At 54.4% G+C, this 12,713-nt stretch overlaps 1 protein-coding gene across 1 annotated transcript in view; it reads left to right on the forward strand.

Moving 5' to 3' along the window:
- The window catches only part of TAF4 (TATA-box binding protein associated factor 4), a 71,516-nt gene that overhangs the window by 34,457 nt on the left and 24,346 nt on the right, over positions 1 to 12,713 (forward strand). The window contains exons 2-5 of the mRNA XM_079943630.1: positions 6,458 to 6,624; positions 7,860 to 7,979; positions 10,041 to 10,160; positions 11,331 to 11,453. Of these exons, the coding sequence (XP_079799756.1) occupies positions 6,458 to 6,624; positions 7,860 to 7,979; positions 10,041 to 10,160; positions 11,331 to 11,453 (530 nt within the window). The remainder of the gene's footprint in view (positions 1 to 6,457; positions 6,625 to 7,859; positions 7,980 to 10,040; positions 10,161 to 11,330; positions 11,454 to 12,713) is intronic.

Below are 12,713 nucleotides of genomic sequence, written 5' to 3' on the forward strand. Positions count from 1 at the left end.
ATTTTTGGTTGCTCCAGGACCTTTGCGTTTCTACATGAATTGAGACTCGGCTTGCCTGTTTCCACGCACGAGGCTGCTGGGGTTTCGATGGCTCGCGTTGCGTCTGCAGGTTAGTTTGGGGAGCGCTGACACCTTGATGATTCTGAGTTTCCCGACCCATGAACAAGGTGTGGTTAGCCTCTTCACCTGATTTCCCTTGGCAGGGTCTCGTAGTCTTCAATGTACGGATTAAAAGTGCGCGATTTTACGACACATGAGGTGTGCAGGGAGCTGCAGACGCTGGACCTTGAATTGGGTCAGAAGCTTGTCTTCAGCTGAATATTCAGGAATGCAGGAATGTCAGTGCTCTTAGCACTTTGGGCTGCTCCGGCGGCTTTGGCTTCCAGCCTTCAGTTGCCCCCTGCAATGATGACAAAGAACACATCTGGCTTAGTGGGAAACCGGTTTTAGAAGCAATACGCCCTTGTGCGCCTACTGTTACAGCACAGATGCCCCTTGAAGAAGTAAGACCAGCCTTCGAGGGGGACAGAGCGCCAGGGTTGGGTCGACTTCTTCACACACCCGAGCTCATGTCATACTTGCAGGTGGGTCCTGCACCACTTCAGGGCCAAGAGTGAGAATTCTCGGGAATGATGGTGAGAATCCTGGGGCGTCCTGGGTGAGGCAGGTGGAGTGTCCCCGAAGTGTGGTGAGGTCGAGGCACTGCCCAGCTGCTCTTGAAGGACCGAAACCCTGGGGCTGGGGGGCTGGGGCCGGGTCCCACTCGTGAGCTGGCCACGAACCGGGCTCCCTCGTGGGCGGCACCAGGGCAGCACACAGGTTGGTGCGGTTGCCGTGCTCTGCCCTCCATGCCTAAGGCTTGTGAAGTTGAGGCCAGGATGCGGGAGCCCCGTGGGCACTCGTCTTAACCCCTCCCGCCCCCTCCCCCCCACGCTGGCCTTCCTGGAGTCACAGCTCTGCAGGTTTAAGCACTTTCTTTTAGGTGGTGTAAAAGGCAAACAGCCACAGGAGCAAAAGGAACAGTTAGGCCGTAATTTAAGTCAGCTTCCCCAGCGTCCGTGTCGGCGTCTTGCTGACTCTGCTTCCATTGGAGTAGTTGGGGGACCCCGTCCCATGGGGACCTGCTGGAGGGGCAGGCACCCTGGGCAGGGCTGAGGGAGGTGGTATGGCAGGAGGCCCACCGTCACGCTGGCCAGTGGCTGTTCTCCTGGACTGTTGGGTCTCAGGGATGCTCCATGAGGCCCAGGCTCCTCTCTCCGCTGCTGCGGCCTGGGGTCTGGACGGGACGGTCCTGGGAGCCCTCCCCCCAGCTCCCCTGTACGGTTAGGAAACGTGTCACGGCTCTCAGGAGTGAGCTCTCCAGCTGTGGGACACCACGCCACGCGCGGGTTCCTGTGCTCCCATCCGATTCTGGCTTCTTCGGGGCTCACGTCGGGGGTTGGGGGCAGTTCCGTTTTGCACATCTTGGTTGTGGAGGATCTGCCTTTCTCGTAGCGCACTCTCTGCGCCGTCCAGCAGGTGACGGTGCTGGGGACCCTTGTCGGGGTGGGGTGGGGGCAGGGAGGGGTCTGGTCCGTCTGACCCGGCCGCTGTTCCCTGCTTGTGCCAGCGCAGCTGGGAGCCCCCCCCCTCGCCCCCCTGAGCCCAGGTTGAAGGACGAGCGTGTGTGACGGACGAGCGTGTGTGACGGGGGTGAGGTCGAGGCCGGAGCCCCCGAAGGTCGTGCTGAAGAACATTTCCCCAGAAGCGATGTCTTGCAGGTGGACGTTCCCATGCGGGGCAGAAAATGCCTGTTTAATTTGTAGTGTAGCTCTGGCTGACCTACATCTTGGTTAAAAATACAGTGAAAAATGTTGGCACGAAAGGGGTCAGAAAAACCGTAACATTGGGTAAGAACACTCGAGTTGATGTTGAACTCTGGTGACTGAGGGAGGCTGGGATTCATTCAGTCCTTAAGGGTTGCTGGTTGTGCTTGGGCTGCGGTGGGGGGCGCGGCCCCACCCCTGCGGAGCTCGCTCTGCTCTGTGGCCGCGTTGGCGCCCGGCCTCCCAAACAGGCGGGGTCACGCCTGTCTCATGTATGAGCACGCGGAGGCTCGGCCACAGCCACGCAGCGTGGCCTTAACGCGGCTGATGTGGGTTTGTGCTGCGCGTTGTAATTGAAGAACCTGAGCTCCCACGGTAACAAAAAATAGAAAATGCCTGTCTTCATCAATAAAGAAATCGTAAATACATTCTGGATGAAATACCATGTAACCACTGAAAATTACGGTTCTGAAAAGAAATTACCAAGCCAGATATCAACAAAATTACCCCAATTTTCTTTATGGTTATCAAAACACATATGTTATACATGTGCACGTAGGACAGAGAGTGGAAGGCAATACACAGTCTAGTAGCCAAAGGAGATGGGGTTTCTGGAGATTTCTGTCTTCCTTGTACATCTCCATGTTTCTCAGGTTTTCCCTCATGAACACTTACCTCTATACTAAGAAAGATGTTAAAATTATTTAAAAACGAAACCCTGAATGGCTTTCTGGCTGCTTGAACTCGTCGTGTCGTTCTTGTTGCTCGTGCACGTTGGCCTGTTTTGTTTCCAGAGCGTCCTGAGTGGAGGGGTGAGGGGTGCAGGGAGGGGGACCTGGGCAGGGTCTGTGGCCCCCGGCCTCCCCTGAGGGCTTTCTGAAATGGAAGGCTATGTTCAGTGTGACAAGTTTGACCTCCTCCCTGACGTAAGGCTGGGATGAACATGGCCCATGCATACAGCCCTCCTCTGGGTCGCTGTTCAAGCCAGACTGCCTGGGTGTGTGTGCTGGGGCCTTGGGGGCTCCTGGGGGCAGCGCCGTGCTGTGCGGGCCCGCGTCGGGGCTCCTGGGAAGTCGCTTCCCTGCCGGCCTCGGTGGCCCGGTCCGTAAGGCCATTCCCTGAGTCGCTCCCAGAGCTGGCCTTGCGCCCGCGGAGGGGTGACGACAGGCGGCCTCCCGGCGTGGGTTGGGGCCGGGTGGGGCCCCGGGTGGTGTGCGTCCCAGGCCACCCATGCTGCCTGCTGCGAATGTGGGGGATTGCTCTTCCATGACCTTTTATCCAAGTCATTTAAGTTACATTTTGAGACAGAGTTGTGTTTCTTTGCCTCTGAATGGATACTGCATAGTTACCCGTTTGAGTTTACGAGATCCAGAGCGGTGATAGTGCCGTTGCTGCGGCGTGTTTGAGGCCAGCGCTGCTGTTTGGATTCCCCCCGGCGTCGCGTGCATGTCTGACTCCGCTTTTGTCAGAACCAGTGACTGTGCACGCGGTACCCAGGGAGGCTGACAGGTGTCCTGGGCGCAGCGCCTGCCACGCCTGCCCGCGGAGCCGCTGGCCAGACCAGCCCCGTGGCCCTCATGCCCAGAGGCTGTTGCTTTCCCGTGTCTGTAACCACTGGAGACTTTTCAGTGCTGCAGAGAGGTGTCGTCACTTCCAGGGTCCCACGGTCACTTCTTGGGGGACTTCTGCTTCCATCGCCAGCTTGCTCTCTCAGAGGCTCATCACACATCCCTAGTGTCCATTTTCCTAGACTTTGGTGTCCAAAAGACCACCATCACTTCATAGCCATATTAATCCCGTTGCTTTTCATGAGTATTATTTAAACATTCCTTTATATTTCTGCAGACATCATTTTTCAAGCAAACGAGCATTCGATAATCAAAGTGTAGGCGTCAGCTGCCCCATTAGCGAGTTTGAAATTGGGGTGTCCAGCCGTGGGAGCTGCAGGGGCCTGCTCGGCTGCCCTGCCCCCTAGGATCCCTGCGAGGGAGGAGCAGGGGTCTCTGGACGGGCGTCTGAGTGGGCCGGTGAGTGAATGGCTGGGTGTTCACCGAGAGCCCTCTTTTGGGGGCCCCAGCACAGGCGTGGGCCAGGGTGGGCAGCTGTGCAACACCCGCCACAGTGGCCCAGCCCTGACTTCTTTGGCCCCTTGAGCCTCGCCCTGGCCCACCACACCTGTGCCGGGTGTGGTGCGCACTTCTTAGGGCACGGACATAGTGAGTTCTGGCTGTCGGCCTGCCAGGCCTTTCTCTCCTCAGTGCTTTAACGAGTTTCCAGGTTTCAGAAGAGTGAGTTATTTGCAGCAGCTGTTGTTTTTTTTTTTTTTAGCATGGCTTATTTTATTTTTTTAGTTTTAGTTTTTTAATTTTTATTTTATATTGGAGTATAGTTGATTTACAATGTTGTGTTAGTTTCAGGTGTACAGCAGGGTGATTCAGTTATACATAGACATATATTCATTCATTTTCAGATTGTTTTCCCATATAGGTTACCATAGAACATGGAGTAGAGTTCCCTGTGCTATCCAGTAGTCCTTATTGATTATCTATTTTATATATAGAAGCGTGTATATGTTAATCCTAACCTCCTAAATTATCCCCCCCAACCTTTCCCTTTTGGTAACAATAAGTTTGTTTTGTAAGTCTGTGAGTCTGTTTCTGTTTTGTAAATAAGTTCATTTGTATCATTTTTTTAGATTCCACATATAAGTGATATCATATGATATTTGTTTTTCTCTGACTGACTTCACTTAGTATGATTATCTCCAGGTCCATCCATGTTGCTGCAAATGGCATTATTTCATTCTTTTTTATGGCTGAGTAATATTCCATTGTATATATGTACCACATCTTATTTATCCATTCATCTGTCCATGGACACTTAGGTGGTTTCCATGTCCTGGATATTGTGAATAGTGCTGCTGTGAATGTAGGGATGTGTGTATCTTTTCGAAGTATGGTTTTCTCAGGGCACACACCGAGTAGTGGGGTTGCTGGATCGTATGGTAGCTCTATTTTTAGTTTTTTAAGGAACCTCCATACTGTTCTCCATAGTGGCTGTATCAGTTTACATTCCCACCAGCAGTGCAGGAGGGTTCCCTTTTCTCCACACCCTCTCCAGAATTTATTGTTTGTCGACTTTCTGCTGATGGCCATTCTAACCAGTGTGAGGTGACACCTCATTGTAGTTTTGATTTGCATTTCTTTAATAATTAGTGATGTTGAGCATCTTTTCATGTACCTCTTGGCCATCTGTGTATGTCTTCTTTGGAGAAATGTCTGTTTAGGTCTTCTGCCCATTTTTTGACTGGGTTGTTCGTTTTTTTGATATTGAGCAGCATGAGCTGTTTGTATATTTCGGAGATTAATCCCGTGTCAGTCGCATTGCTTGCAAATATTTTCTCCCGTACTGTGGGTTGCCTTTTTGTTTTGTTTATGGTTTCCTTTGCTGCAGCATGGCGTATTTTAAAAGGGATGTTTTGGAGGGAAGGTCTCATGATGGGCATACACGTGGTTCTTTTGGATCAAGAGTAGCAGATGTGACCCCAGGGAGAGGCCTCTTATTTCCTGATGTCACGATGGGTGTCGAAGGAGCCGGGACCCAGCAGCTTCAGAGACTTCTCAGACTTGTGAGTTGGATCGAACTCCTGTTTGGTTCAGCAGGGGAAAGCCTGATGTCACTTGTGAAGCTGGCAGGAGGTTCTCGGACCTGATTTTCAGCTGCCTCATGGGAGGACGCAGGGGCTGCCCAGGCAGCAGGCTCCTTGGCCGACACCCCCTTGCCCGGCTGTGTTGCTCTTCAGTGGGGTGCCTCGTGCAGGGCCCTGTGCTGAGGCCTTGCTTTGGGAAGAGTACGGTGTTTATGGCGTTTTTAGGTCTCCCCTTGCAGCTCCATCACTAATCCGTCATGGGAAATCAAGTGTGAAAGTTGTGTTGCTGTTTCTAGTGGAATCTAGGATATAATTGGTTGCCGGTTTTTGAAGCTGGAATTAACGCCAAACCTGCCCGCTAGGGTTGGGCTTCCAGTGACGTAGCTGAAGCACCGTGAAGTGCGAGCGGTCCTCCGTGTCTTTGTGTCTCTGTGGTGGGCGCCTCAGGTCGTCGTGGGCACAGAACTGCCCCCCCCGCAAGAGTGGTCCTGTTCTGGAAAGAGTGTCAGGGCCTCACAGGACTGCAGGCAGGGAGCCCTGGGCATGTGGGCTGTGGGGCGCAGCCTCCCAGGGCCCAGCCCAGCCCGTGGGGACGGGGACGGGGGTGGGGGTGTGGACACCTGCTCCAGGGCAGGGCTCGGGTCTGAGGCTCCAGCCACGACCTCCCGCCAGACACCTGCTGCCTTGTGAACTTGGCCACGCCGGGCAGCCCGTGTTGAGAGCACACGAGGCCCTCGGCTTCCGGGCCTCCTGACCTGCAGGCCAGCGCAGGGGCAGACGGCGGCGTGAGCAGCTCGGCTGCCTGGCCCACTGTTGCTGTTTGAATCCAGGAAAAAACTCCTTTTACGTTTTTGTAGTGCTGCGGACCCTCTTTCTCGCAGGTGTGTATAGAGTTCTGCGACTGTGTTTGACAGCTTCTCCTTTTGCCTCCTCTGAGCTGCCGGGCTCCCCCATGGAGTCCGGCCCTGGGGCGTGTTTCCCGATGCCAGCTCTCCTCCCCCAGGTATGGTCCTCGTGCGGAGCGAGAACGGGCAGCTGTTAATGATTCCTCAGCAGGCCCTGGCCCAGATGCAGGCCCAGGCCCACGCCCAGGCCCAGCCTCAGACCGCCATGGCGCCCCGCCCGGCCACGCCCACAAGTGCCCCTCCCGTGCAGATCTCCACCGTGCAGGTGAGTGCGAGCCAGCGCTGGGCCTGGCGGGGGGTGGGGCGGGGCAGGGGGTGTGGCGGGGCAGGGGGTGTGGCATGGCCCACATGCGGCGGGAGGAGCTTGGGGTCTGCCGCCTGGACCCCGCCTGGGCCCTCCCCTTCTCTCCTGTGACGCCACCTTCCCGGGCCTCAGTTTCCTCCTGTGCAACGTGGAGATCCCGCCGGTGCTGCTCTTGTAGGGCTGTCACGGGGACCAGTTAGGACAGTGGAACAGAGGGAATGCTGAGCAAGTGGCAGCCGTCACTACCAGGGAGGCGTGGAAGAACTTTACAGGATTATGTTAAACAGTACTCCCCTCTCCCCCGCAGACATTGAAGCCTTTAGGGGTTACTGCCTGCCCTGACCCCTGAGGCTGTGGCCCCCTGGGGTTGTGGAGGGAGGATGGGTTGGATGCTTGAAGCCCAGTGCCTGGGACTCGCCCCTCCCCCCAGGGTTCTGCCTCTCAGTCTCCATTTGGGTCCATGCCCGCACATCACCTCCCTACTCCCTACTCTGTCTCTGATGCCGTTCTGCCTCGTGCTGCCGTTCTGCTGTTCTGAGCCAGTTGGCTGGTTAGAGACTAACATGGAGACGAAGAAGATCTGGAAAGCTCTATTCTCCTTTGATTTCAGCCGCGTTCCTCTGGAGTTGAGACCCCTGTGCTGTAGACTGGGGACTCACAAAGGGCCCTCCCCTGACCGAAAATCCAGAGCAGCCCAGAGCAGTGTTCAGGGTCTGTCGAGGTCTGTCCAGTAAGACGCAGATGTGGGCTATTTCACTTCATGTACCCTAACTATGTAGGACAGTTCACTGTAAGTGTCTCGTTTACTTCCTTTTCTGCAGCACAGTGACCAGTCTTTAGGCCCAGGGAACACATGCCTCTTACTGTAGTGCCTTTGTTACTTTTTTGGCGCTTGTGGCCAAGAATACAAGAAATCCACACAAGTATTGATTTCCCAGGTTATATGCGTTCCTTAAAGACCAGGTTGGAGACTTTATTAAGGAGTGTATTACAGTTACACGATGGAGGTTCCGATCATACACTTTTACTTGTTAAGGAAAGTGTAGACGTAGGGTGGCTTCCCTGAGGCTGGGGATCGACCTGGGGGCCCTTGAGCGCGCTGGCTCTGCACTGAAGGCTGGAGTGTTGGGCGCGCCAGGTGCTGGGAACTACTTTCACTTGTCTCTCCTCCTAGGCGACTCCTCCTTGTTTTTCAGGCACCTGGGACCCCCATTATTGCACGGCAGGTGACCCCAACGACCATAATCAAGCAAGTGTCTCAGGCCCAGACGACGGTACAGCCCAGCACCGCGCTGCAGCGCTCTCCCGGGGTTCAGGTGAGGCTGGGGCTCCGTGGTGCCCAGGACGCAGGGGTCAGGCCTCGCGAGTTTGGGTGCTGGATGCTAAGTTTTGGAGTTTGGGGAACACAGCGTAGATCAGTTGCTTTTCTTTAAAGTCGCATAGAGTTTAACACCAGCAACATTCTTAAAAGCTTCCCACTGTGCCGGAAGTACAATTGAAAACGTTGCCTTAGTAACTGCATCTGTGAAGCAGAGAAGATCTACAGCGCGCGGGGTGGGGGGGGTAGAGAGAGAGAGAGACAGAGAGAGAGAGAGACAGAGAGACAGAGTGTGTGTGTGTGTGTGTGTGTGTGTGCGCGCGCGCGCGTGTGTTGCTCGCGAACTGTTCCTGCACCGAGGAGGATGTGTCCTCACTGTGTATGTGCGTTCATGCGTGCGATTCTCACAACACTCCTCCCTGATGGGCGCGGACACGTGCGGTGTGAGAGGCTCCGGACCCCTGTCCCGGTGTGGCCTCGGCCCGGCCTCCCTGCAGCCGCACCTCGTCCAGTGCTCTCTCCACTCACCCTGGTCTTGTCCTCCTTTGCCTTTTGGCGTCTGCAGCCCTGACATTGCTTTTCAGAACAGCTGAAGGAGCAGTTGGGTCCCAAGTAACTGAACTCAGTGGTCTCCCGCAACAGGAGCTGCCCAGGCAACGGCGCTTCCTGAGACGGGGTCTTCTGGCCCGAGTTCAGTCTGATTGGCGCATCTGAACTTCAGTTATAGTGAAAGGAACCTTTTCTGAGAAGGTAGTGAAGCTCATGGTCAGCTTTTGCATGAGATTTAGTAGAAAATAAGTTTATCAACATAGGTTCCCACAATCTCAGAATCATCCAGGTGAAACGTGTATTCATCTGACCAGTAGAAGCAAGTGTGAGGAATAAAGTTTGATGTAAAGGAAAACTCCCAAGAATGGAAGTGCCCTGGCTGTTTCTGGGTGTCCCGAAGCAGCTCTGCTCTTCCCCTTTTGCTGCCCAAAGGTGGCTGTTGGTCAGTTCTTTTACGTTTCTCCTCTGAAGTTTTTTATTTGCCATTTTGTAGTTACAAAAGTAATACATGCTTAACGTTACAAGTAAAATACCCAGATAATAAAGGAAGAGCCCATCATCTCTTTCAACTCCTCCCGTGAAACCAGTGTCCACAGCCTGGGGGTGCAGACAGCTGCCCGCCCACCCCCTGCCGTAGCGGCCGTGCCGTCTGAGTCCCTTGCCCGGCCTGGGGCCTGGTTGCTTAGAAGAGCCGCAGGCGAGTCATGCTTGGGGTTACACTGCCCCCTATCTTCCGAAGTCGTAAGAGAGTAACGTCTAAAAAGTTGGAGAAGGCTCCATTTTTTAAATTGGAAAAGTGCTAATTAAAAAAAAACAGTAAATATTTGCATCCTGATTGGTCACGCAGACTAGAAGTCTCCGGAATTTGACCGAGCACAGTTGTTGTTTGATGTCTAGCTGTTTGTTGGCTTAAATATATTCGTTTAGCAAAGCAGCCCCTCCCTCCCAACACCAACTACATCGAGTCCCCGCCTGCTCTGAACACCCCCTTTCCAGGATGTTTCTGGATGTGACTCGCTTTGGGGGAGCAAAGAAAGGTTGGTCCGGCAGCGGTGGGGGAGCCCGGGACCCCGACGAGTCCTGGTGCCGCCCCCCGCATGGGGGGCGGCCTGCCCGTGTGCATGTGACGTCCTGGCTTCCTTGTCACCAGCTGCCTGCACAAGCCAGGTGACGGGCTTTTCAGTTGGTTTCTCTGTTTGTTCTTTTCAGTTCTGAGACGGGATCTGGTTTGGTTATTAAAAGATCATTTGTTTTGGTCACCATGTGACTTCTAGGATCGACTTCTGACAACCAGGTTCTTCCCGGCCATTGGCTTCGTTTCTGTCAGTTTTTGCTGCAAAATACTGCTTCCTCGGTGCTCAGGAAGGTGGCCCTCGGGGACACGGTCTGCCGCAGGGCTGGTGTGGTCCCTTGAGGCCGCATGTCCCATGGGGTCCCGCCTGCTACAGGGAGTCTCACGAAGGCCGTCTCCCCGCAGCCTCTATCTACCTTGTGTTTTGGCTTCTCGTAGCCTCAGCTTGTTCTGGGTGGCGCTGCCCAGACACCCTCACTTGGGACGGCGACAGCTGTTCAGACGGGGACACCTCAGCGAACGGTCCCGGGGGCCACCACCACCTCCACAGCCGCCACGGTGAGTGCCGCCTCTCGGCTGCGATTTGGGGCCGTATGTGTGGTTCGTGCTGCCTCAGAGCGCCAGCCGGCCCAGGGGAGCCGCTGCCGCGGACGTGGGGATGCGTTGGGGTCTCCACGGCTCCATATGAGTGGGTCTGAGGGCAGTGGTCTCTGCAGGGCCGCAGGAAGGGTCCACCACCCTACACGAGGCTTTTGGGCTGTGGGGGACGTCTGTGGGATGGAGCCGGACCAGGTGTGTTCAGAGGGGTGACACGGGGGCCGGGCTGCACGACGGTTGCGGCCTGTAGAGCGGCAGCGTTGCCCCCTTAACACTTATCTCCAGCAGTTGTCCTGCACACGTGTGAATCTTTAAACCAGTGGGATCGTGCTTCATTTATGACTTACGTTGTTCACGTTTCTTTGCTGAGTATTTTTCATCATCTTTAGTATCTGTGCCATAATTCAGTTTCTTCTCTTGTGCACTTAGGTAGGGATCAGTTTTTCTTTATGGTAAGCAGTATCAAGGTGAATGTCTTATAGGTCATCTTTTTTACATTTATTGGTTATTAGTTACATTTCTAAAAGTAGAATTGCTGGGCTGAGTGAGCTGTAAACTTGGGTCTGGACCTTCAGAGCACATGTCCTGGTTTATACTCCCATCATCAGGCCGTGAGAGTTACTGCATTTTCCTCAAAGAAGTTTAAGAAAAGAAATACACATTTCTTTTTTTTTTAAAAATAAATTTATTTATTTATTTTTGGTTGAGTTGGGGCTTCGTTGCTGCGCACGGGCTCTCTCTAGTTGCGTCGAGCGGGGGCTACTCTTCGTTGCGGTGCGTGGGCTTCTTACTGTGGTGGCTTCTCTTGTCGCGGAGCACGGGCTCCAGGCACGCGGGCTTCAGTAGCTGCAGCACGTGGGCTCGGTAGTTGTGGCTCGCAGACTCTAGAGCACAGGCTCAGTAGTTGTGGCGCACGGGGCTTCGTTGCTCTGTGGCATGTGGGGTCTTCCCGGCCCTGGGCTCGGCTCGAACCCGTGTCCCCTGCGTTGGCAGGTGGATTCTTAACCACTGCGCCACCGGGGAGCCCAGAAACATACATTTCTTATATGATACCCATGTCTTAGTTAAAAGCTGTGATGAAAATCTGCCTTTTAAGAGTTTTTTGCTTACATCTTTTTAACTTCTATCCAGGAAACTATGGAGAATGTGAAGAAATGTAAAAATTTTTTATCTACGCTAATAAAACTGGCTTCATCTGGTAAACAGTCTACAGAGACAGCCGCTAACGTGAAAGAACTGGTACAGAATCTGCTGGTAAGAGCTCTGTACGCTGGCCCCTCTGCCTTAGAGCGCTGTACTTGGCCATGGGGGTGGGGTGTGGCCGGAGTCTGGGCCCCTCTGCCCACCACCCTGCCATCCGCTCGCCAGCCTGGCTTCTCGGAGCCTCACAGCGTGTTGGCCGCAGGGGAGCGATGTAAACTCACCAGATGGAGGGTGTTCAAAGGCCCTCGCTCGCTCCTCCACCTGCTCTGCCTTTTTCACGGAGGATTTTTTTTTTTTTAAATATTTATCTATTTGGTTGCACGGGGTCTTAGCTGCTCACAGGCTCACAATCACAGGCTCCCTAGTTGCCGCAGGTGGGCTCCCCAGTTGTGGCGTGGGAACTCTTAGTTGTGGCATGCATGTGGGATCTAGTTCCCCGACCAGGGATCTAACCTGGGCCCCCTGCGTTGGGAGCACGCAGTCTTATCCACTGTGCCACCAGGGAAGTCCCTTTCATGGAGGATTTTAAGTGATACAGAAGCGGAAAGCAGAGTGACAGCCCTTCTGGGCCACCTGCGGGCTTCGTCGGTCATGAGTTCTTATATGACTTTGCATCTGCTGCGCCCCTGTTGCCACCCGCAGCCCCTCCCCAGTCTCATAAATATTTTAGCACGGATGCCTGGACATAACCTGCGAACACAGGATCCCTCGCAGCCCCCAGGTGCCCAGAGGCTGAGTCCAGTGTTGCCTGCAGGGCTCGGTCAGAGTCGGTCAGGTCCACCTGTGGCAGCTGCCTCTGTTGTTGCTGGTAACCTGGGGGTCCCCTCCTTCCTGCTGTTTTCCTTTCCTCTCGGTTTCTCTATGCAAGGAAACCTGGTGGCTCAGCAGACGGGCTGTTGGACTTTTCTGTCCTGCTGGTGGGTTCGTCGGCTCAGACCCTCCGCTCGCAGCCTCCCTTCCGTGCCGAGGCTTGGGCTGGAGGGGAGCCACCCTCAGGGGCTGGCTCTGTGCCGCCTCTGCAGACCATGTGGGTTTGGGGCCAGAAAGGAATGAAGTCCCGCTCTCACAAGGAAAAATGATCGCTTCAGATGCTCCTTAAATCTTTTCAGGAAACCCAGAGATTGAAAAATAATCTCACCTCCTGCGACGAACAAGAACTCCCAGCTTTTTGTTTGTTTTAATTATAACAATTTTACCTTCCAATGAAAATTTCTAATTAAATAAACGCCATTCCCTTTCTTCCCACGGTCCTTTGTCTGTGGTCCCTCCCCGGCGCTGGAAGCGTGTGCTCGTCTCGTCGACCCTCCCCAT

Source organism: Stenella coeruleoalba (assembly GCF_951394435.1).
Source record: "Stenella coeruleoalba genome assembly, chromosome: 15".
NCBI lineage: Eukaryota > Metazoa > Chordata > Mammalia > Artiodactyla > Delphinidae > Stenella > Stenella coeruleoalba.